We start from the raw sequence: 26984 nt of genomic DNA on the forward strand, positions 1-26984 counted from the left end.
TTCTTGTATACTTATGAAGGGCTGTTTTGTGACCCAGTATGTGATCTATCTTGGAGAATGTTCCATGTGCACTCGAGAAGAAAGTGTATTCTGTTGCTTTGGGATGCAGAGTTCTAAATATATCTGTCAAGTCCATCTGATCCAATGTATCATTCAGGGCCCTTGTTTCTTTATTGATCCTGTGTCTAGATGATCTATCCATTGCTGTAAGTGGGGTATTAAAGTCCCCTGCAATTACCACATTTTTATCAATAAGGTTGCTTACGTTTGTGATTGTTTTATATATTGGGGGCTCCCATATTCGGCACATAGACATTTATAATTGTTAGCTCTTCCTGATGGATAGACTCTGTAATTATTATATAATGCCCTTCTTCGTCTCTTGTTGCAGCCTTTAATTTAAAATCTAGTTTGTCTGATATAAGTATGGCAACTCCAGCTTTCTTTCGACTTCCAGTAGCATGACAGTTCTCCATCCTCTCACTGCTTTTAAAAAATGTAATTGTAGATTCACATGTAGTTATAAGAAATATAGAAACCCCTGTACCTTTTACCCAGCTTCTCCCAATGATGGTATCTTGCAAAACTATCCTACAATAGGACAATCAGTATATTAATATCGATGAAATTAATATACAGAGCATTTCTATCACCACAAGGATTCCTTATATTTCCCTTTCCCTTTTATTGCCACACCTAGTCCCTCCTGCCCCATTTCCTCCTCAACCTCAGCCAACTACTACCAATCTGTTCTCCATTTCTATAATTTTGCCATTTCAAGAATGTCCTATAATCACACAGTATGGAACCTTTTGGAATTAGCCTTTTTCACTCAGTATAATTATCTGGAAATTCATCCAGGTTGTTGCATATATCAATAATTTACTTTTATTGCTGAGTAGTATACCAAAGTATCAATGTACCATAGTTTGTAACCATTCACCTGCTGAAGGATGTCTGGGTTGTTTGCAGTTTGGGGCTACTACTAATAAAGCTGCTGTGCATATTAATGTACAAGTTTTATGTGAACATAAGTCTTCACTTCTGAGGTTAATGCCCAGGAGTGCAACTTTCAGGTTGCACAGTGGATCTAGTTTCTCCACATCCTTGTCAGCATTTGGTGTTGTTACTGTTTTTTTACTTTAGTCATTCTGCTAGATGTGTGGTGGTATTTATTGTGATTTTAATTTGTATTTTCTTAGTGGCTAATGATGTTTAACATCTTTTCATGTGCTCATCTGCCATCTGTGTATCTCCTCTCTGGTGCAAGTCAGTTCATATCTTTTGCCCATTTCCTAACTGGATTGTTTATTTTTCCCTGTTTTGAGAGTTCTTTATATACTCTAGATATAAGTTCTTCGTTGGACATGTGATCTGCAAATATTTTCTTTCACTGTGTAGCATGACTTTTCATCATCTTAACGGGGTCTTTTGCAGAGCAAAAGTTCTGGATTTTGATGACATCCACTTATCAATTTTTCCTTTTATGAATTGTGTTTATGATGTCAAGCCTAAAAACTCTAGAAAATCCTTGGGATTTTCTAGGATGCCTAGGATTAGGCAAATTTTTTCAAAAAAGGTTTATAGTTTTACCATTTACATTTATGTTGATGACCCGTTTTTATTATATTTTTTTTTTTAATTTTTTTTTTTCAACGTTTTTTATTTATTTTTGGGACAGAGAGAGACAGAGCATGAACGGGGGAGGGGCAGAGAGAGAGGGAGACACAGAATCGGAAACAGGCTCCAGGCTCCGAGCCATCAGCCCAGAGCCTGACGCGGGGCTCGAACTCACGGACCGCGAGATCGTGACCTGGCTGAAGTCGGACGCTTAACCGACTGCGCCACCCAGGCGCCCCTGATGACCCGTTTTTAATTAATTTTTGTGTAACATGTAGACCTTGGTTTGAGGATTATTTTTTGCTACGGATATCCAGTTGCTAGAGCACCATTTGTTAACTCCACTGAAATGGTTTTGTAACTTTGTCAAAAATCAGCTGTACATATTTATGTGGTTCTGGGTTCTCAGTTCTTTGATCTAGGTGTCTGGTCCTATACCAGTATCACACAGTTTTGATTACTATACCTATATAATAAGTGTTGGAATCAGGTAAACTAATTCCTCCAATTTTTCCAAAATTGTTTAGCTATTCTATTTTCTCTGCTCCTCCGTAAACATTTTAGAAGAATCTTGTCCAGGGGAGCCTGGGTGGCTCAGTTGGTTAACCTCCAGCTCTTGATTTCGGCTCAGATCATGATCTCACAGTTCATGAGTTCTGTGCTGACAATGCAGAGCCTGCTTGGGATTCTCTCTCTCCCCATCTCTCTGGCCTCTCACTCATGCGCGCTCTCTCAAAATAAACTTTCAAAAATATATAAATAAATAAAATTGATATCAACATGTTCTTTGCTATTATGTAGAAATACAAAGATTTTTGTATTTTTATCTTGTGATCTAACACATGCTGAATGCACCCCGGCAGTTTTAAAAATGGATTCCTTGGGGTTTTCTACAAAGGCAATCACGTAATCTTCAAAGAGGAGCAGTTTTGTTTCTTCCTTTTTAATCTGTATGCCTTTTATTTCCCTCACCTGCCTTACTACACTACCTATTTTTTTGGATTATGCTGAATAAGAGTAGTCACCCTTGCCTGTTCCCAATCTCAGGGGGAAAGCATTTATCTTTGATCATTAAACATAATGCTAGCTGTAGGTTTTTGTAGATTCTCTTTATCCAGTTGATGAAATTCCCCTCTATTCCTAGTTTTCTGAAAGTTTTTATTATGAATGGGTCTTGTAATACTTTTATGCTGAAGAAATCCTTTCCTGCTAAAAAGCCAGTACATATTCACAACCATTTTTTCTATTTTTTAAAGGTTCTTCTCTATCCCTAACTTAGTATATCCAGAATCACTTCACTGTTAAATGTGTAGGCTCTTCAGCTCTAGCAATGATGGAGACAAGGGGACCCTTTTCTTTAAACACCTAGAAAACCAGATGAAAAATATGACGCACTGATTTCCAAGCATTGCTAAGTAGTGTAGCATGATCCCCGAGAAAAGGGAAACCGAGCCCAGTGGTCTTACTGAGCTGGGAAGATAGACTACAATTTAGGGAGACCAGGGCAGCTAGAATTTACAGGGAAGAATACTAGAAAGAAAGAAGCTTTGCAGAGAAAGATCCCCAGGGATCTTCAGAGACAACTCTTCATGCTTTTAATGGAGTTCTGATCTGTGCATCTATGTGAAGGAACTACCCAAGGCCAGGAAAAAACTACTGAAAGGCCTCAAGATTCTTAGAGCTCATACATAGCTGGGAATAGTTCATGTTCCTACTAGCCAAAGACATTGTGAAGCATCAGACAGAATCTTGAGGTTATTGCCTTACTAGTGGGGCTAAATTAGCCAGAGTAAAGGTTGCTCTGGACCCATTCTCACAAATCTTAAAAACAAGCCTGAAGGAATCTGGTAACTTAACTGTGTTAAAAGTATTTTAATGGATTTCTGGTAACTTAACTGTGTGTTAAAAGTAAGTCCAACAGCTATGTAAAGTACTAAAACAAAATACAGAATCCAACGGTGTAAAATTGGCAATATCTATCATCCAGTCAAAATTTAGCAGGCATGCAAAAAGGGCAATGAAATAAGGGGCCATAGCAGGGAGAAAAATTATTCACTAGAAACAGACCCAGAAGATAAGATCAGCAGCCAAGACTGTTAAAAAGCTATTACAAATATGCCTCATATTTTTAAGAAGGTAGAAGACTATATGAATATATAAGAATGGAAAATGAAATCTATAAAAAAGATCCAAATGGAACTTCTAGAAAGAATATCTGAATTAAAAATACACTAAATGAGATGGAGAGCAGATCATATACTACTGAAAAGATTAACAAACTTAAAGGCACAGTAAGAATAATTATTCAGGGGCGCCTGGGTGGCGCAGTCGGTTAAGCGTCCGACTTCAGCCAGGTCACGATCTCGCGGTCCGTGAGTTCGAGCCCCGCGTCAGGCTCTGGGCTGATGGCTCGGAGCCTGGAGCCTGTTTCCGATTCTGTGTCTCCCTCTCTCTCTGACCCTCCCCCGTTCATGCTCTGTCTCTCTCTGTCCCAAAAATAAATAAAAAATGTTGAAAAAAAAAAAAAATTAAAAAAAAAAAAAAAAAAAAAGAATAATTATTCAAAATTAAGCACAACATGAAAAAAAAAAAAGAACGGACCATACATTGATATTGACCTGTAAGGACAATATCAAAGGTCTAACAAATGTACAACTAAAGACCAGAAGTAGGAGGGAAGGAGGGGAGGAGGGGAGGAGGGGAGGAGGGGAGGAGGGGAGGAGGAGGGGAGGAGGGGAGGGGAGGAGGGGAGGAGGGGAGGAGGGGAGGAGGGGAGGAGGGGAGGAGGGGAGGAGGGGAGGAGGGGAGGAGGGGAGGAGGGGAGGAGGGGAGGAGGGGAGGAGGGGAGGAGGGGAGGAGGGGAGGGGGAGAGAGAGAGAGAGAGAGGTCATTAATAATAGCCAAAGTGGTTGGGGCAGGGGAATCAATCAAGGATCTAGGTTTTCACCTTAAGAAACTAGAAAAAAAAAATAGTGAATTAAACCAAAAGAAAGGAAATAGTAAAGAACAGAAATCAATGAAACAGGAAACATAAAAGTAGTAAAACAACAACAAATGAAACCAAAACATAGTTTTTTGAAAAGATAAACCTGTCACCAGTCTGACCAGAAAAAATTTAAATTAGAGAAAGAACAAATTACCAGTATCAGGACAGAACAGAGAACATCGCTACAGATCTTACATACATTAAATGAATAATAAGGTAATATAAACAACTTTATACTAATAATAGATATGACAATTTGGAAGAAATACGTAAATTCCTTGAAAGAAATAAACTATCAAAGCTCAGTCAAGAAGAAATAACCTGAACAGCACTGTATCTATTAAAGAAATTAAATTCATAGTTATGTAAATCTTACCAAGATAACTCTAGGCCACAATGGTGTCATCAGAAAATTCCATACTTAAGAAAAAAATAGCAATTATGCAAAGTCTTCTAGAAAATAAAAGAAGGAACACATTGCAATGCATTTTATGAGGCCAGCATTACCATGAAATCAAAACCAAAAAGATTACAAGAATGAAAAACTATAGACCAATTTTCCTAAACACAGAAATAAAGAGTCCTTAGCAAGTTGAATCTAGCCATATAGAACATCATGACAAAGTAGAGTTTATCCCAGGAATGTAAAGTTGTTTAAACATTCAAAAAATCAATGTAATTCACTGGATTAACAGATGAAAAGAAAAATAATATGATCTCAGTTGACAAAAAGTGTTCACAAAAATTCTGTTATCTATTCATGATTAAAAACTCTTGGCAGAGTAACACTAGAAGGACACTTCCTCAGTCTGAAAAAGAGCATCCGTGAGAAACCAACAAACAGCTCACATCACACTAATGGAGAATGTGTGAGTGCTTCCCCCTAATATCAGGAAAGCAAGGATGTTTGCTCTCACCACTTCTATTCAGTATTGTGCTAGAGTTTCTAACCAATGCAATAAGGCAAGAAAAATAAGAGACGTACAGATTGGAAACTCAGAAGTAAAGCTGTCTTTATTCACAATTTGATTCTCTATGTAGAAAATTCTACAAAATCTAACCCTAAGAAATCTAAAGAGAAAAAAAAAACCACTAGAACTAAGTGTGTTTAAAAAGGTTATAGGAAACAAGGTCAGAATACAAAAATAAATTGTATTTCTAGGTAGTAGCAGTAAGCCATTAGAAATTTTACACTATCACCGAAAATAGGAACTACTTAAGCACAAGTTTACAAAACACGTGCAAGACCTATACACTGAAAACTATAAATGCTGCTGTGAAATTAAAGATCAAATAAATGGTATAATATAAAATGTTCATGGATTTGAAGATTCAGTATTGCCAGGATGTTAATTCTTCCAAATTGACCTAAAGATTCAATGTGATGCCAATCAAAATCCCATTGGGCTTTTTCATAGAAATTGACATACTGATCCTAAATTTATGTGAAAATGAAGGGCTAGAATAACCAAATAATTCTGTAATAAAAGGAAAAAAACAAAGTTGAATTTACACTACTGGATTTCAAGACTTAATATAAAGACACAGTGATAAAGACATTGTGATACTGGTTTAAGTATAGACATGATTTCACACATGTGACATTTAAGAAAACAAATGACCAAATAAAAAAGAGAAACAAAAAAAAAAACAGACTCTTAAATTAGGGAGAACAAACTGGTGGTTGCCAGAAAGATGGGTGGGCAATGGATGAAATAGGTGAAGGGAATTAAGAGTACACTTATCATGGTGAGCACTGAATAACATACAGAATTGTTCAATCATTATATTTTACACCTGAAACTAATCACACTGTGTATTAATTATACTTGAATAAAAGAATTCTTAAAAAGCGAATCCAGAATAGACCCACACATACGCAGTCAACTGAATATCAACATGCCAAAGTAATTAAATGTAACAAAATAAGTAGGAATAATTGGACATAAACTTGAAAAAAATTAACCTCAGTCCTAATGCCTCACACAAGATAGAAGAACTAGCTCGAAATGGATCATAGGCCTAAACAGAAGCTAAAACTACTTTTCTAGAAGAAAAACATAGAAGGCAAACCTTCAGTTAGGCAAAGATCATAAAAGAAAAATGATAAGCTGAACATCAAAATAAAACTTCTACTCTTTGAAAGATGCCACTAAGAAAATAAACAGCAAAACCACAGTTTAGGAGAAAATATCTGTAAAATACATAACTGATAATAAACATATCCAGAATATGTAAAGAACTCTTGCAACTCAATAAAAACAATCAACCCAATGAAAAAACTGGCCAACAATGTGAACAGACACTTCACTAATGATATAGAGATGGCAAATAAACACATTAAAAAATGCTCATCATCATCATCATCATCATCACTGGGGAGATGCAAATTAAAATCACAAGTGGGATACCACCATTCATTCACTAGAATGGCTAAAATTAAAAAGACTGACAATACCAAGTGTTACCAAGGATGCGGAGTAACTACAATACTCATACGTTGCTGGCCGAAGGCAAAATGGCGAAGCTATTTTGGAAAGCAGGTTGACAGTTTCTAAAAATGTTCAATACACACTTAACTTTTTAAATAAAAACCCAGAAACCTAATTCCTGGGTATATACTTAAAAGGAATAAAAACATACGTCCACAGACTTGTATGTAAAAGTTGATAGCAGCTTGATTCATAGCAGCTCAAAGCTGGAAACAACCCATATGTTCCTACACTAGTGCCTGGAGAAACAAACCACAGTATATCCGTGTAACAGAATACTACTCAGCAATTTAAAAAAGTGCTGATACACTCAATATGTGAATCTCTAAAGCATTATGCTAAATCAAAGAAGCCAGAAACAAAAGCACATGTGCAATATGATCTATTTATATAGAAAAGGTAAAACTGTAGGAACAGAAAGTGGTTAAGTTGTTGCCAGGGCAGAGTAAGGGATTAGTTGCCAAGGGGGAGGGAATTTACTGAGAAGATGTTAACGTTATCACGATTGTGGTATAATCATACCACCTGACACATTTGTCAAAACTCATCCAACCACACACTTAAAACTGGTGAATTTTATTGTATTTACATTACATGTTTTTTTTAGGTTTTTATTTATTATTTATTTTCAGAGAGACAGAGTACAAGCTGGGTAGGGGCAGGGAGAGAGAGAAGGAGAGAGAGAATCCTAAGCAGGCTTCACACTGTTCACACAGAGCCCGACGCTGGGGCTCAAACCCACTTAACTATGAGATCATGACCTGAGCCGAAATCAAGAGTTGGACACTCAACTGACTGAGCCACCCAGGCACCCCTACGTTATATTTTTTAAAAATTTGTAAGAGCTCTTTTCTGGGCTGACAGCTAACCAAGAAATGATAAGACATTGTTTACCTTCCCAGTCTTCCATGTAAGGGGCTTCCTCAGCTTCTTTCTCTGGAGTGGGTCTGTCAGTGAATTTTCCTTCTTTCATGACCCTGGTGATTTCTCGGAGCTGATGCAGCAAACGTTTTTCTTGGTCAGAAGTCACAGTCTGTGCTCTGCTTAGAAATATCAGACAACCCAGCCATTTAATGGTAAATACTGCTGGGCAATGAATATAGACAATACTATGATCTGTCTGGATCCTAGAATAGGAAGTCCAACAGCAACAGATAAGTATTCTAGGAATTGATTATGGAATTGCATAGCTGATGACTAGGTATGTTAGTTCAGTGTTCTGATTTTACAAATGCAGACACTAAGGCCTAGAAAAGATCAAGTGTTTGCTCAAGGTCTCACAATGAATTATGGTCAATACTGGGACCAGACCCAGATGTTTCAGCTTTCAGTTTCAGTTCAATCTCTAAGAAATTTCACCATTACTCTTATTACCCATTTACTACAAGCCACTTTTCTTTGAAGCAAGGTCATTAAAAGAAAATATGCTGGCCCATTAGCCTTAACCAGGGAAAAATATGCTACTAGGCCAACCCTGGAATCACCAGGCTGCATATATTTGTGCAGAAATGAAGATATGCCCTAACATTTCAGAGTTAGGTCATTCTGAATCAATCACCTAGACCAGAGAAACTGAAGCCCACAGAGGGGGAATTCCACATTTATTCTTATGTCTAGTTAATGTCAGCACTTTAACTATGACTGAAGTCCCCTGACTTCTGATAGCATTCTATACAATTTTTTTAAAAGTTTATTTAGAGAGAGAGAGAGAGCATGCATGCGCACGAGAGAGAAAGGCAGAGAGGAAGAGAGAGAATCCCAAGCAGGCTCCATGCTGTCAGCAGAGAGCTTGATGCAGGGCTCAAACTCATCAACTGTGAGATCATGAGCTGAGCTGAAACCAAGAGTTGGACATCAACCAGCTGAGCAAACCAGGCACCCCTCTATGCAATTCTTAAAGCATAGTGCTCGAGTTCCAGTTTAGAAAACCTGGATTTGAGTCCCAATTTAACTGGACAGTTCTAGGTACATGTCTGTAAAAATAAGATGAGGCTCAAGGATAAAGGCAGGACTATTTTCTTTGAGACAGAAGCACTGCATCACACTCATAGGCAGACAAGGTTCTACTTGGAAGATGGAGAACTGGTTTGGGACGGGTTTTAAGCAGGATTTAACGGAAGCTACTTATTCTCTTCTTAAAAATCCAGAACATTCAGAGGCCATATAACACTCCTGAAGGAAAAATGACATTCAATACTGGCCTCATGGAGGTGCCATCAATTTTTCTAATCAGCTAGTCTGAAGCCTGTGTTTTTATCCTTAGTGTAACAAACTTAAACCTTAATGACTAACAGCAAAAAAGTGTTTCTCCCTCCAGTGTTAAGATGGATCCTGAGAAACTTAACAGAAACCCATGGGGGAGGGGAAGGGGGAAAAAAAAAAAAAAGAGGTTAGAGTGGAAGAGAGCCAAAGCATAAGAGACTCTTAAAAACAGAACTGAGGGTTGATGGGGGGTGGGAGGGAGGGGAGGGTGGGTGATGGGTATTGAGGAGGGCACCTTTTGGGATGAGCACTGGGTGTTGTATGGAAACCAATTTGACAATAAACTTCATATATTGAAAAAATATATAAATAAATAAATAAATAAATAAATAAATAAATAAATAAAAAGATGGTAACTGATGGTGCAACATTTTCACAGACCTCAGTGGGAGGAAAACAAAACCACCATGAGCTCTACTTTTTCCACACTAAATGGCCTCAAAGCCATGAACTGAAGAAGCCTGCCTGTTACATATTCAGCTAAAATCTTACATTTATTGGGCCTCTTACAGCTCTATTCCTCCTATCAGTACAGGAGTCCTGACTTGTCACAACTGCTCATCAGCTCTACATAACTCCTAATTCTTACTATTAAAACAAGATGCCCCCCTCTGTGGGGGGCATCTGGGGAAGCTAGGGCACCCCTAGCTAAGAGAGCTTATGTGCTAGTATTAAAAATATATAAAGAACTTATAAAACTCAACACCCCAAAAACAAATAACGCAGTTAAAAAATGGGCAGAAGACATGAAAAAACATTTTTCCAAAGACGACGTACAGATGGCCAACAGACACATGAAAAGATGCTCAACATCACTCATTGTAAGAAAAATACAAATCAAAACTACAATGAAATACCACCTCACACCTGTCAGAATGGCTAAAATTAGCTACACAGGAAACAAAAGATGTTGGTGAGGATGCACAGAAAGGAGAAGCCTCTTGTACTGTTGGTGGGAATGCAAACTGGTGCAGCCTCTCTGGAGGACAGTATGGAGAGTCCTCAAAAGGTTAAAAATAGAACTACCCTATGATCCAGCAACTGTACTACTAGGTATTTACCCAAAGGATACAAAAATACTGATACATGCACCCTGATGTTTATAGCAGCGCTATCAACAATAACCAAATTATGGAAAGAGCTCAAATGTCCATCAACTGATGAATAAAGAAGATGTGGTATATGTATATAACGGAATATTATTCAGCCATAAAAAAGAATAAAATCTTGCCATTTACAACAACATGGATGCAGTCAGAGAGTATTATGCTAAGCAAAGTAAGTCAGAGAGACAAATACCATACGATTTCACTCACATGTGGAATTTAAGACACAGAGGAACATGGTGAGGCAAGGAGAGGCAAACCATAAAATAGATTCTTAAGTATAGAGAACTGAGAGTTGCTGGAGAGGAGATGGATGGGAGGATGGGTTGAATGGGTGATGTGTACTAAGGAGGGCACTTGTAATGAGCACTGGGTTTTCTATGTTAAGTGATGAATCACTAAGTCTTAGACCTGAAACTAATACTACACTGTATGTTAACTAACTGGAATTTAAATAAAAACTTGGAAGAAAAAAAAAGCCTATGTGTTTATCACAAAGCTCTTACTCTTGGGCTGCACATGTTACTTCTCTGGACTGTCCCCAGGGCATTTGGTTTTTACTTAATGAAACAATCTGGACTATGTTTCCTAACTCCTAGAAAACCAGAACCCCAATTTTAAAAGGAATTGCTAGGCTAGAAGCAGAAACAGGCAAGTGAAGCATTCTCAGAATCTAAGTTAAAGCATCCTCTTTTACCTCTGAACAAATATATTCCTATTGTCCATATCATGTATTAGGCAATTAATCATGGCCCACCTTACATCTTCTGAATTTATGTAATGAATGTTTTCATAGATTCCTCATTGTCTCACTTTGGTTTGATAGTCATGGAAGGCACTGATAAGTTCAGGATGGTGTAGGCAGAGTGCCATGAACATTGCAAGTGCTCAATAAATATGTGTTAGTTTAATTGGTCCCCATTTCCTCACCATGCATTTTCTCCCATATTCTAGAAATCTGGCTTCCACTCCATCATTTTACCACAACTTGTGAAAATCATCAATGATACTTTACTCAAGTCCAAGAATCTTTTCTTCACATCTCATTCTTCTCGACTTCTGTGTACTGTGAACTATCCTTTCCTTGAAATGTTCTCTTCCCTTGGCCATTGAGACATTCGTAATTCCTCCCACTTCTTTTAACCATCCCTTGGATCTCTGATCCTGGCTCACTTTCCCCCATCCACCTCCTAAACACATGGTTTTCCTGAGGGATCGATCCTTGGGCTCTCACTTCATTCTTATAGTCATGCCTTCAGGAAGCTAACCCAGTATCACAAATTAAACCACCACCTCTACATAGATGATGCCCAAACTCTACCTCTAATCTTGACTTTTCACATGAAAACCAGTATCATCTAGGCATTTCCACTTAGAGGTCTTGCCGTTAATGAAGTTAACCTTAAATTCACTCTTCCAGGTCCTAGTTGGTCCAGGATAAGAAAAAGCTGCATGAGCAGCCAGGTTTGGAGAAGTTGGGGATGGCAGATTCTAAGATGCTAGAAAAATGGAAGTTCAAGTTGGAACTTTTAAGTTTTATAAAATCAGAGGAGCCATCAAGTTCTGAATCCAAAAGTAAAGCATGGAGAGAATTAAACAGTTTCTTATAACACCATTCAGGACTAGCACAGAATTCAGACCAGCAAAAGACTGCAGGCTACTGCCACACAGTATGATGCGCCTTACGAATCTGATCTCATCTTTCCCCATGGCCCTTACTCTTACCTCCAACCAAATGACTTCCAAACTTGTGTCCTTGTTCCTGACTTCAATACCCAAGTTTCCTATTGTTGTTGTAGATCATACATAACATGTTCTGATGGCACCTCAACCAAATTCAAAGCTGAACTCATGATCTCAATCCCAAAGTCTCATCTTCTTTCTCCTCTTCTGTGTTTTTATCTTGGTTGATATCATAACCTTCCTTATAGTTTGGGCTATAAGTCTTCCCAACTCATCTTTAGTTCTTTCTTCTCCTTCACTGCTCTTACCTAGTTTTCCTTTGGGGGAACAAATTTATTTTCTGCTCATAACGCAAAGGTTACAGTGAGGCTATGCATCCTCTCACCTCTCCCCTTCAAGGGTGGCCACATGGCCCATAGCCAATCATCACACTCCATCCCTTGGTTGCAGTGACTGATTCAGTGATATATACAGGATCCAAGTTAGGGTAACTGTACTTTCTCCTAAGACTCGGTCTTGAATGCAGCAAAGCCAGATCTGAAAACTTTTCACATTAATTCATTCTAGCATCAGTCCTTGAAGAGACTGTCCATTTGTTCCTTCCTCTAAATCCCCAGAGCTGCTCTGGTTCCCACTCTAAAACCTGGATCTTCAGCTATTCTTTTGATATTGTGACCTACCCCATACTTTTCCAATAAATTCTGTCACCTTCTCCAAGTTTTTGCTACCCAGAGTTGGCTGTTTGCTATCAAGGAAACCCTGAAAACAGCATGTGATTTTGTTTTAAAGTTTTTATTCACTCATTTATTTATGTAACCTCTATACCCAACATGGGGCTCGAACTCACAACCCTGAGATCAAGAGTCACATGCTCTTCTGACTGAGCCAGTCAGGTGCCCCCAGCCTAGGACTTTTTCCCCCCCTCCATCAAGTCCCCTTAATTTGGCCCCTCATTTCCACTCTCACTGGCCTGTTTATTACCTTTTGCTAGAACTTTTTCAGTAACCTTCTAACATGTAGTCACTCTACATATCACTAGAAGAATTACTTTTCTAAAGCACAGAAGATCATGACATTTCTCTTCAAAAGCCTTCAGAGGCATTCCACTATAAAGACAGAATTCCAAATTTCTCAGCCTACCATTCAGGGCCTTCCAGTCTGGAGTTTACTTTTCTAATTTCCTCTCCCCTTACTTACCTCCCTACCCATTTACCACAGCCCTGATGTTCTCCACTCTAGTTACCTAGGACTACATGCTATTCCAAAACCATGTCTTGACTCTTTCACCTTGTTTGCGGCTTATGCCACCCTCTCAGTCTGAAACATTGCCACCCCCTGAACTCTGCCTGTAGAAATCCTTTCATCCTATAAAGGCTTATACAAATTATTTCTTTTCCATAGAGCTTCTGTGGTAGACAGAATGATGTTCCCTTCTCCACTCCCCAAATAAGTCCACATACTAACCCTGGAACCTAAAAGGATACTACTTTATATATCAGGAGACTTATGGTTGCAGATAGAATTCCTGTTGCAAATCAGCTGGCCTTAAAATAGAGAGATTATCCTGGGTTTCCTGAGAAGGCACAATGTAATTATAAGGGGTCCTTAAAGATGGAGGACAGAGGCAGAAGAGGTCAGAGTAATATGATGTAAGAAGGTCTCAACCCACTATTGCTGGCCTTGAAGATGAAAGAAAAGGTCCACTGAGCCAAGGAATGTGGTCTCTAAACGCTGAAAAAGACAAGGAAATGGATTTTCCCCCAGAGCCTCCAGAAGGAAATGCAGTCCTGCCACCTTGATTTTAGCCCAGTTTAAGACTTCTAACATAGAGAACTGTGAAATAATAATTGTGTGTGGTTTTAAGGCATTGTTTGTGGTCATTTGTCACAGTGGCCATAGAAAACTAATATACATCCCTGGAGTATAGTTGCCTGAGATATAGTTCCTTATAGAGAAAATAATACCTGCCATTGACAACCACACAGGGCTGCACAGAACAAATCAAGCTAGGTGCCAAAGAAGATATTCTTATTATTGCTGAAATGGCCTGCTTTATTTAAAGTACTTTCTTTATATCTACCTCATTCATTCTTTCAACATATACTGACATTGTCAGTGCACCAGCACTAGGAATAAAAATTTGAACAATAAAAATTTCCTGTCTTCAAGAAGGTTATAGGGCATTAGGGAAGACAGAAAAGTTAGTGGAAGATCAGAAAGTAATAGGATGCTTAATATATTCAGCAAACCTAGGTGGCATGGGAGCACACCAGAGGGATGTCTGAGTTTGAGGTTCAGGGATGCTGAGAGAAAATGATGTCTAAGTTGAGACCTACAAGAGAGAGTTAAAAATGAGGATATATGGGATAGGGGTCAGGGAGACATTCAATAAAGGAGAAAAGTATATGCAAAGTCCTAGAAGCAAAAGCAGATGAGTATTTTAGAGGAAAAGCAAGTAGCGTTGTGGCTGGAACACAGAGGGAGTGATGGAGAAAGCAACAAAGGTAGGTAGAGTCATGTCACCCACACCATGTAAGCCAGGTTAAAGATTCTGTACTTTAACAAGAGCAATAGGAACCCGTTAAAGGGTTAAGAGAAAAAAAGATAACCCATTTGTTTGGAAGAGAAAGCGAATCAAAGAGAGGCAAAATTAGAGAAGAGGAAACCACATGAGATACCACACAGGACAGTCCTGATCTATGTCAAAAGTCAAGGCTCAGGGCAAGATCCCTGATGAGCAAAGATGCAAAAACTTCAACAAAATATTAGCAAACCAAATCCAACCATACTTTAAAAGTATCATTCACTATGATCAAGTGGGATTTATTCCAGGGATGCAGGATGGTTCAATATCCACAAATCAATCAACATATACATCACATTAACAAAACATAGGATTAAAACCACATGATCATCTCAATAGATGCAGAAAAAACATTTGACAAAATTCAACATCTATTCACGGTAAACTCTCAGCAAAGTGGGCTTGGAGGGAACATACCTCAACATAATAAAGGCTATATAGGATGAACCTACACCTAACATCATACTCAATGGTGAAAAAGTGGAAGCTTTTCCTCTAAGATCAGGAACAAGACAAGGGTGTTCACTCTTGCCCCTTATTTTCAACATAGTACTGGAAGTCCTAGCCTCAACAATCAGACAAAAATAAATAGAAGGCATCCAAACTGGTAAGGAAAAAGTAAAACTGTCATTATTTGCAAATGACATACTATATACAGAAAACCCTGAAGACGCCACCAAAAAACTATTACACCTAATAAATGAATTCAGTAAAGCTGCAGGACACAAAATATATAGAAATCTGTTTTATAGAAGCCTGCATTTCTATATACTAATAATGAAGTAGCAGAAAGAAAAATAAAATGTACGACTGCACCAAAAAGAATAAGAGAAATAAATTTTAAAAAATATATTTATTTATTTGTTTATTTTGAGAGAGAGACAGAGACAGAGAGAGAATGAGAGCAGGGGAGGGGGCAGAGAGAGAGGCAGAAAGAATCCCACGAATCCCAACACAGGGCTCGAACCCACGAACTGTGAGATTGTGACCTGAGCCGAAACCAAGAGCCAGATGCTTAACCAACTGAGCTACCCAGGAATAAATTTATTCCACCAAGGAATACATTTAAGGAAGGAAGTGTGTGTGAACAAGATTAACACCATCTTGTACAAATCCACTATGATGACCACTCTGTGACCTGAAGCCTTCTTCAGTACAGCACTACCCTCACACACATATTCTTTTTGTTTGGACACACCCTTAAGTAGACCCTTGGGGTATAAAATCCTTGAATCTTCTCTGGAGATAGGACTGTGATTCTGAAACATTTCTTCCCAGTTCTCCCAGAAATACTGCCCAATCTCCAGGGCTATAAAAGCATGTCTTATGGGAAGTGGGTTGTGGAGATCTACTCAATTTGCAGCCACCCACAACACACTTCTGCTCATAGGTCCTTTTAATAAACCATTTATTGGCATCTGGATTCCTCAGCCTTCCTGTTCGATCTTATGTCACCTCAGGCCTTTGGGGATCATTTTGCATGTATCTCCCTTTCATAAATAAGGTGAAAGACCTATACTCTACAGCCTATAAGACACCAATGAAAGAAACTGAAGACAATACAAACAAATGGAAAGATATACCACAGTCACCAACTGGAAGAATATTGTTAAAATGTCCATACTACCCAAAGCAACCTACAGATTCAATGCAATCTCTATCAAAACACCAACGGCGGGGCGCCTGGGTGGCTCAGTCACCCAGCGTCTGACTTCAGCTCAGGTCATGATCTCATGGTTTGGTCCTTGAGTTCAAGCCTGGAGCCTGCGTCCGGCTCTGTGCTGGCAGCCCAGAGCCTGGAGCCTGCTTCAGATTCTGTGTCTCCCTCTCTCTCTGCCCATCCCCCACTCATGCCCTGTCTCTCAAAAATACATAAATGTTAAAAAAAAAATTTTTTTTAAAGAAAACGCCAATGGCATTTTCACAGAACTAGAATATAAAAATCTGAATAGAACCACAAAACACCCCAAACAGCCAAAGCAATCTTGAAAAGGAAGAACAAAGCTCAAGGTAGCACAATCCCAGATTTCAAGATAAACTACAAAGTTGTAGTTATCCACTATGGTACAGTATGTACTGGCACAAAAATAGACATATAGATAAATGGAAGAGGATAGAAATCCCAGAAAAAACCCCCACACCTATGTGGTCAATTACTCTATGATGACAAATGAGGCAAGAATATACAACGGAGAAAATATAGTCTTCAATCAATGGTGTTGGGAAAACTGGACAGCTACATGCAAAAGAATAAAGCTGGACCACTTTCTTACATCATACACAAAAAATAAACTCAAAATGGATTAAAGACCTAAATGTGAGACCTGAAACCATAAACTCCTAAAACATAGGCAGTAATCACTTTGACATCAGCCTTGGTGACTTTCTTCTAGATAGATCTCCTCAGGCAAGGAAAACAACAGCAAAAATAAACTATCAGGACTACCCTAAAATAAAAAGCTTTTGCACAGCAAAGGAAATCAACGAAATGAAAAAGCAACCTACTGAATGGGAGAAGATATTTACAAATGATATTTCCGATGAGTTAATATCTAAAATATATAAAGAACTTTTACAACTCAACACCAAACCACCTCCCCACCACCAACAAATAATCCATTTAAAATAGGCAGAGGACCTGAACAGATATCTTCCCAAGGAAGATATACAGATGGCCAACAGACATATGAAAAGATGCTCAACATCACTAATCATCAGGGAAATACAAATCAAAACCACAATAAGGTATCACCTTACACCTGTCAGAATGGCTAGAATCAAAAAGGTAAATAACAAGCGTCGGGGCACCTGGGTGGCTCAGTTGGTTGAGCGTCCGACTTGGGCTCAGGTCATGATCTCACAGCTCGGGAGTTCGAGCCTTGCGTTGGGCTCTGTGCTGACAGCTCAGAGCCTGGAGCCTGCTTTGGATTCTGTGTCTCCCTCTCTCTCTGCCCCTAACCCACTTGCATTCTGTCTCTGTCTCTCTCAAAAATAAATAAACATTAAAAAAAATTTTTTTTAAAAAAGAAGTAACAAGTGTTGGCAAGGATGTAGAGAAAAAGAAACCCTACTGCACTGTTGGTGGGAATGTACACCGATGCAGCCACTGTGGAAGACGGTACAGAGGTTCCTCAAAAAATTAAAAATAGATACACTATATGATCCAGTAATTCCACTACTTGGCACTTACCCAAAGAAAACAGCACCACTAATTCAGAAAGTATGTACCCCTATGTTTACTGCAGCATTATTTACGACAGCCAAGACATGGAAGCAACCCAAGTGTCCATCAATGGGATGAATAAAGAAGATGTGGTGTGTATATATGTACACACACACACACACACACACACAGAGGAATGTTACTACCAAGCCATAAAAAAGAATGAGATCTTGCCACTCACAATATGGATGGACCTAGAAGGTTATTATGCTAAGTGAAATCAGTCAGACAAAGACAAATACCATGATATCCCTTACATGTGGAATCTTAAAAAAAAAAAAAACAAAAAAACCCTAACACAGAAACAGACTCAAATACACAGAACTGATGGTTGCTGGTGGGGGGAGTAGGTGAAATAGGTAAAGGTATTAAGAGGTATAAACTTTGTTATAAAATAAATAAGTCATGTAGATGAAAAGTACACCACAGAGAATTTAGTCAATATTGTAATGATTTATGGTGACAGGTGGTAACTATACTTATTATGGTGGGCATTGTGTTTATACTGAAACTAACGGAACACTGTATGCCAACCTCAAAAAAGAAAAAAAAAGGTAAAGGCATTCATTCATTTTCATTCATTCACTCATTCTTCCCTTTCAGCTAATACTTTTTTAGGGCCTACTGTTGGCCTGTGCTAGGCTCTGGGAATAATACAGATAATCCCTGCCCTAGCAGAGCTTAGAATATTTTGCACAGAGACAGAATTATTAACTAGGAATAAATAATAAGACATGGTGATTGGCAAGACACAGAAGTGAAGGAAAAGGGAAATCAGGAACAATATCTGATTTCTGCTTTGGGCAATTAAATAGATGGTGGAGCCATTTGCTCCTATTAAAGGTGAAGTAGGGTCAGCTGGGGATAGATGAGGATTTTCATTTTGCACATTCATTCATTCATTCAAGAAACATTTATCAATTGAAGATGGGCAGTTAATCGAGGAGATGTGTTCAGTAGGACCCTAAATACAGAGGTCAGGAAGTGAAGGGTCTTAGCAAAGAATGCCATGATTTACTCTTCTACCATGATAATACATGTATACAAATGCTTATATCAGAAGTATTATTTTTCAACAGTAAGAATTTCCTCAGTATCTATTATGTGAACACAGTGAACAAAACAGACTAAGTCTGTCCTCAATAAGTTCATATCCCAGCAATGCATGCCATAAATCCACAGTCCCACATGCATCCTCAACATGCCTGCTACAGCTGTTTTCTGCCCAAGGCTGCACCCTCACTTCTCCTTCAGGCCATGCCATGCTTCCAGGAGGTGAATGATTACAACTGGATATACTGCTTCAAGAAGGAAATTTTGCTGATCATAGGGACAGAAATAAGGACACTTCAATTCTGACTCCTGGATTCTTTCCTTAAGCTGTGTCCTTGGGATGGATACTGTGCTAAGTATGATACGTAATCTCTTTTCTCTTTTCTCTCTGTCTCAAGCAGATTAAAAAAGGGCATACTTTAAGTAAAACCAGATTATTAGACAGCTATGAAATCATCTTCAATAGAACCTGGCTACTTGGCCCTGCAGCACTGCTCCTAAACTTGCCCCTCACAATAATGTGCACACACTGAACACAGACTCTTGAAAGCTGAGACTCTGGTAAGCAGATGGAATGAAAATGGAAATGCTTAGTGAGAAATCATATGTAAATGACAAATAAGTTAACAATTATATAAAATGAAAGCAAGTAGTCCAGAAATCAAAAGCAAAATTTTGAATTGATTCTTTAAATAAATGGGAAATAGCCTGAGTCCTCTTATGTGAAAACCTACCTCTCACCATTAGGTCCCACTCTGTTGATTAATTTTTCCATGGCTTCCTCAGTCTCCTTCAGTTTTTCTTGCAGTTGAACAAGCTCAAAGTTGGCTGAAAAACAAGCATCACTCTTAAGAACCAATCATACACAATCTCCAAAGCTCTTTTCTGAAACTGGCTGGCTGGGACGCCCCACCCTACTGGGATTCCACCTGGTTGTGAAATTCAGAATAGAGGCTCCAAGTCCTTCCAGCTGGTCCCATCAGGACACAAAGGGTCTCACAAAGAGGTGAGACCTCAAGAATTCGTGTTTAGGGAGTAATGAACAAATCACTCTCTTACACACAGAAACACAGCAGACCCAGCTAAAGAAAATACCTGGGAGTGAAAAAATACCCCTACATGGTCACCTAAGAAGAAATGAAGAAGATACACATAGTCCTTCTAATCCAAGTGATGCTGGGGGTTAAAGTACCAAACCTGAAAGGTACTTCAGAAAAGGAGTTAAGACCCCGAAAAGAGCAATATTTCACCTGCACCCAAAGTTTGAAAACCTATCTAGAAGATAATGGTTTAAATATTATGCTTCTTCAATAGGGGAAGTCTTGAGCTAGGGCTGAAACCTCCCTGCCCAAGGTTTCCAAACGACTCCTTTGGGGTGAAATGGTGTAACCGTGGCTCCCAATATTCTCAGTATAAGTTCAACAGAGATCACATCTATCTACCAAAATTAACATTAAGACCCTAAAAGTAAATCAGAAAAAAATAAGTCAATGAGTACACGAAATGAACTTTAAGGCATCAGGAAAATAAAATGCTGTTTATTATGCAGACAATCCAGTTTTTCTGTTTCATACCTGAGTACCCTTCTGCTGAGATATATTTAGGAGGTCACTGTAAAATATAGTATCTCAAAGGCCTTTTAATACTTCTAAAACAAATTCTTATACATGCAGTTAACATCTGAAAAGTGTCTAGAGAACTGTGCCATGTAAATGTTCATTTTTATTTTCTGCATGATTCAAAATTGAAAAATAAAAAGTAGATATAACTGCTACATTATAAAACAGCTGCTCTTAGGAATTCACTTTATTTACTTTTGTTTTAACTGAATCATGTGACTGGATACAGAATTTGCTGCTCTTTTCAAAATTATTTTTCTGATGCATTTACCATTACTGTTGGTTAGATGTTATCACAAAAGCTTTCTTAAAGGATTCCTTGAATATTTAAGATTTCTAAAAAGGATGCAGACTGTGACTGGGGTATCTACTTCCACAGAGAATCTAGAGTAAATCTAAAAAGAAGTTACATCGGAGGGCAGAGGCTTCAGTGGCTCAGCCTTTCATTTTGCTTCTTTCTTTTAAAAACTCCTGATGAGACTTCATTATCCACAGGATAAAGCAATTTGGCCTCCAAACCTGCAACAATATGGCATAACCTACCTACTCTTCAGGCCTTCTTTCCTACAGCCGTCTTACATCAGGTTGGGTCTTCCTCAAGTCATCTCATCTATCAAACAGGACCCAGCTCGAGATCATTCCCTGCAAGGCTTTTGCCAAATCCATTCCAGATAGTAAACTTTTCACAAGTTATTTTTCCTAACCTCCATCCCAGACTCTGAATTATTAGAAGGGAGAGCCATGCCATAGACACTTCATTTCCCCAGAGAGCACAGAATATTCTACTTGGTCAGTAAATATATGATGACCGTGTCTCATGAGTCAGAAGGGTTAAACTCTGTCCCTAGATCTCACAACTGATTTTGGCAATGGCTTGATCTCTCTTCCTTAGTTTTCCTCTCTGTGAAATAAAGATATCTGCTACCAATATTCTAAAGTCTGGAAATGAGAAGTAACCCATTCCAAATGTGCATTATTAATTTGCTAATATAAAAAAGTAAACTGACAGTTTTGTACTTTTCATAACTCTTTCTCTTAAAAGCCCAACGTCAATATGGAAACTTGAGAATTTTCAGAGCTTAGGTAAAAATGGCATCAGATTAATTTGGGGCAATTTCTGAGAAATGCTTTTAAGAAATATCCACAGACTGTTCCTCTGGCTAAATTATGGTGGTCTGACTCAATAAAACTTGTCCACCTACTGAAAAGGAGCACTTACTAATTTTCCTGTGGGTGTTTCCAGCTGTGGCAGTAGAGCATTTCCGATCCTCTGCAGGAGTTTTCCCCTTTGAAAGCTGAGAATTGAAGGAGGTACAGCACATCAACAGCAGCTGAGAAACTCAAAGTCATGGAACTCCTCATATTAAATGAAAAAAGAAAAGGTTGGGAGACAAAAACTAAGTCGGAAATCAAACGGCAATATTAGAGAAACATCTCAAAAAAAAAAAAAAAAAAACAACAGTAGAGAGAAAGAGCCAATAGAAGGTTCCCAAGTGAAAAACCATCAATGCACAAAGAAAGAAAGAAAGAAAGAAAGAAAGAAAGAAAGAAAGAAAGAAAATAAATAAATAAATAAATAAATCTCTTTCCAGGTCATCTGCCTTGCCCACACTCATCTAAAAAGGGGACGTGTAGCCCTCGGGGATGTTCTTACAGAGGCAACTCGGGCCCCCTGCAGAGTTCCTGGGCAAGAAGGAACTCACCTTTTACTCTGGTTAGAGGGGCACAGTGAATATTTAAGATTTCCCAAAAGGATGCAGAATGTGACTTCTGCTCCACTTCACGGTCTCTAGGCCCATAACCTGCTGAGGCCTGCCTGGAGGTGGAACTTAATTGGGAATCTGTTTTTAAAGGACCCAAACCATGTCTCCCTAGAGCTAGGAAACAGCAGGCTTAGTTTCAGGATGCGGCAGTTTTTGTTTCAGAATTACTGCAGAGGATGTTAAAAACAGCACCTCATACTCCTAGAAGGGGAAAGAAGGACAAAGTGGTGTTGGTATGGTCATTATTTGGCCTCACAGTGGCTGCTTGGAAATCATTGTGCTAATCCTAATGACAAAGGTCTTCTTAGAATATCTTTATGCCTTTTCAGCTTGCAAAGATACCCAATAAAAAAAATTAGGGTGGGAGAGGGCTTTGAACTTTGTTGCTCACTATATTAGCAACTAGAAGACCCAAGTTCAAGTCCTGATTCTGCATTTCTAGTTGTGAATTCTAGGGTATACTGTTTAAGCTCTGAGAGAAGATTTTCTCTTCTATAAAACTGGAATAACAGTTATCCTAAGTACCTCATAAACAGGAAGCAAGGCTTAAAGATGATTTTAATAAAGGTTATGAACTGTAAAGAGTTCTAATACCAACAATGATTTTTATTATGATATTGGATTTTATTGATATAATATGATCGAGATGATTCCACTTACCTTAAATAGAATATATAGTATATATAAAAAAATCCCAAAACCATAGATTGGAATAATCTGTCCCATCAGGCCTCTTCCACTACCTCCTCCTCCAGTGCCTCCACCTGATCCTTTGGCCTTTGCAAATGCTTCTGCGAGGTGAGACCTCTGGAAACGAGCCCCAAGGGTCTGGCCATCTGAGGGTGGCTGGTGATGATGCATCATAGGTGGAAATCGACCCAACTTTCCTGAGAAAATAATCAGTATTTATGTCTTCTACTATTTTAAATATTGCTATTATGAAAATACTTCATGCACTAAGGCATAACAGAAGCCAACTCAAGTTTAAGAAAAAACAGAAACTTGATTATAAGGATACAGAGGTATCACACAGAAAATAAACATAATGTGGCAATCTCTAGCCACTCACCCAAACCCATTTTCCCTTCCTTTCTAGGCCCATAGCTTGGTAACATTTTTCAGCTTCCCATACAGTTAAAGGAAGCCATGTGACAGACGTCCAACCAGAGGAATGTGAGTGATATGTGCTGGTTCAAGGCCTGGCCTATAAAACTTTCCATGTATTAAACTCCACATTCATTTCCCTTCTGCAGGCTTCATGCTGATACCTAGGGAGACCTCTGAAGTCATGTGATGAAAATGACAAAGCTTCCTTCCATCAATCTAGGTTCATGAATACCTGTGTGACACAGAGCCCTCCAGGGCTACCACCCCACCAACTTAGAACCATCTGGACTTGTTTACGTGAGTAAGAAATCAACTTCAATCGTGTTATGGCCATTATACACTTTGGAGTCTGTCACAGCAGTTAGCCACCACCAACTACTACAGAAAGGGAAATGTGATCTGGTCTCAGAAGAGAGAAGAACCCAAACTGGAAAGCTGGAAAGCCATTAGGATCTGGGACAGCTACTCTCACATTCCACTTCAATCTCCCTTTTTATGGGGCCATGAGGCTTTTTTTTTTTTCCCCTGTGTTTCTCTGTGCAGATCTTCTTCATTCTCCCTTCTGTGAAGACCATTTCTTTAGCTTCTTTGTGAACACAGAGGAAGATAGTCACCCCCAAGCCCCTCAATTTGCAGATCCTTCAAGAGGCCAGCACAGACTCATCACAGTCCCAAATTCCCTGGAGGAAGATTTTGAACACTCAGCTTGGGTAGGTATGCATCCCTTTCCAATCAGCTATAACTGAGCAGACAGGATTCATGTGGCACAAAAACAGGGTCACAGGGTTCCATGAGTGGAAGCACAGAGCTTGGAGAAAGGAGTGTGCATCAATGTTCTTGCATTTTTTTCCTCCATCAGGGGCAAACATTAACATCAACTGCCAAGCTCCTGAGAGCCATAGATGAGAAAGGTAAGTCCTTTCTTCAAAAGGCCATATAAACAAGCTTGTGTGGAAAAACCAACAGGAGCTAACACTACAGAGCAGAAAACACTAGAGAACAGAAAGACTTCATAAATCAGACTGTAAAAATACAAACTATACAATACTGTTGGACTTGATTTTAACAAAATTACAGATTTCTGTTTGATAAAGACCACCACAGAGTTAAAGTAGATGACAGACAAGGAAAAGCTTATGCAACATCTACAATTGACAAGAGATTAAATATTTAAAATAGACATGGAATTTCTACAATTTGTTATTAAAAAAATCCTAAGAAACCCAATAGAAAGCGCCTACAGAAAGAGAAGCTTAAAGGATTAGCAAGTAAATAAAGAGATGATCAAATTGAAAGAAAACCCAACGAGTAAAATACAAATTAAAACAATGAGATTGCACTGTTCACACCAATCAGAAGGGCAAAAATTAGAATGGTGGATAACAGCAAAGGTTGGCAAAGGTGGGGAAGAACTCTCATGCTCTGTGTGTAACAAGGTAAACAGATCTAACCGTTTTGCTAAGAGATCTTAGTGACATGAAGTACTTAGTGATATCAAGTATGTCTATGTCCTATGTGATCCAGTGATCCCACTCTGGTGGGTAAATTCCAGAGGAATTCTGGATGGTCTATATGCAAATTACAGACTTTATAGAGCTGTGTGAGAATTTGCTGGGATGATAATGTAGCAGGGAGCTTAAAGTCACTTTGATTTTGATAATTAGAAGAATGGAAAATCAAAGTGAAGTGGATACAAATATGGAATCCTACGTAGCTTTTAGAAATCACACTTCAGACATACCTACAGCAACATGAACATCTTAAAAAGCACACAACTGAGTAAAAAGTAAGCAAATACCATTATGTAAGCGGACGGCATCATAATTATACTACATATGCCCTACATATATACTACATATATTAGCAAATATGTAAGTGTAAGGACATAAAACACAGAATGGACACATATGAATGAGGAAGGGAATGGCTATATGGACTGAAGATAAAGAGTTAACAAGAAAAGAATAAGAAAGGAAACTTGCACTCCTGATGTCAAAAAGCTGCTATCAACTGATGACTATCTTTAAGTCAACTGTGCTCCTGAGGTTAGAAAGAAGGTGGGTGGCCAGGTAGAGAGGTAAGACAGCTAGCCACTAGGTTTGGAAGCTGCCATCTGCCTTGTATCCTCTCTCAGCCTACTCCACTCCAATGGTCCTGCTTTCCCTCCCAATACTGACTTTGGAGGACATAAAAATTACGCCAGAAATGCTTTTTAAGAGTAGGTCGGCAACAGAAGCAGAGCTTCAGACAGTAGAACGAGGCCAGGTTAACACTCCTTATTCTGAGTGCTGGTGACTATGTAGCTATTAAACTGTCAAGGATCTTAATATATTAAGTGGTGAGTAATGGCTCTAAGGCTATAATACACCTTCAAAAAATGCCTAGCCAGTATTCAAGAAGCTAACCATTCTCTTGAGAGAAGCTGATTTATCAGATGGCTAGTGTTCAATATACTAGATTTAGTAATTGTGGTAATACCTTGTTGAACTTCATTTTACTGTACTGAGAACACACACTTCAAAACTTCATATAAAGCAAAAAACATTAAAATCAGGTAATAGCACAAAAGGCATTATTTTGCATTTCTAAAATTGAAAAATGATGACAATGCTGTACACTGTACATCTCTCCCCAAAACCTTTATAGTCTGTCAGCCAGGAAGATACTGCTACTGGACAGCTATTATGTTCAGTAGGTAGGAGAGAGCCCGTACATATAATAAACAACAGTCACACATTGAACAATGCTTTTAAAAAGTAGTATATTCAAAACAAACACCACCACAAAAGGACAGGGTATCATGGACCTTATTACTAGACAAACTAAATGTCTAAGCATTAAAAGAATGCAAAAGAAAAAATAAAAAGGAGTCAAAGGGGATCAATCGTTGAAGAGAATGAGACACAGAATAGCAGAGAAGCAGAACAGGAGGAAAGAAGAACACCTCCAACAATAAAGAGAGGAGAACAAAAAAGAACAAAGAATAAATAAGGCTAACTACCAAATTAGTTTGGCTCCATCTGGGGAAGTAACAAGAGACGAGAGGGAAGTGGAGGGGGAGGGTTTAAATGCTAACTTGTGGTAAATTTGTGCTAAATTTGGTAACTGTGGGTCTAAGATCAAGGAAATGACTTAATGAGAAGTGTGTCTGAGAGGGATTAAATCTAGCATCTGAGTATAGGGCCTAATGCAGGGAGAAACTAGGGTGTGAGAAATCAGCAAGAAGGCAGTAATTAAGCTCTGAGATGCAAGGGCCTAAGGTGCTGGCTACAGCTATAAAGAGGAAGGAATAGGTCCAAGGGCTCTTAGCATGAAGTGATCAGCAGCATTTAATATTGAAAAGAACACAGAGCTAATGAGGGAAGAGGTCAGAAAACTCCAAGATTAGGAGTTTAATATATGAAGAGAAGAATGAAAACCATGCGTGGGTTTATGGCAAGGGGAAGACTGGGTACACGTTTTTCACACACTAAGTTCCAGGTGTTG

At 38.7% G+C, this 26984-nt stretch overlaps 1 protein-coding gene across 4 annotated transcripts in view; it reads right to left on the bottom strand.

Moving 5' to 3' along the window:
• RIC3 (RIC3 acetylcholine receptor chaperone) overlaps positions 1-26984 on the bottom strand; it is a 66559-nt gene that overhangs the window by 13002 nt on the left and 26573 nt on the right. For 3 of the 4 annotated variants that reach the window (XM_042906173.1, XM_042906171.1, XM_042906174.1), the window contains exons 2-5: positions 23052-23278; positions 21848-21923; positions 19744-19837; positions 7993-8141 (exon numbers count right to left, since the gene is read on the bottom strand). In XM_042906173.1, coding sequence (XP_042762107.1) covers positions 7993-8141; positions 19744-19837; positions 21848-21923; positions 23052-23278 — 546 coding nt within the window. The remainder of the gene's footprint in view (positions 1-7992; positions 8142-19743; positions 19838-21847; positions 21924-23051; positions 23279-26984) is intronic. The other variant, XM_042906172.1, reaches the window with a different exon arrangement.

Source organism: Panthera leo, chromosome D1, assembly GCF_018350215.1.
Source record: "Panthera leo isolate Ple1 chromosome D1, P.leo_Ple1_pat1.1, whole genome shotgun sequence".
NCBI classification, from domain to species: domain Eukaryota; kingdom Metazoa; phylum Chordata; class Mammalia; order Carnivora; family Felidae; genus Panthera; species Panthera leo.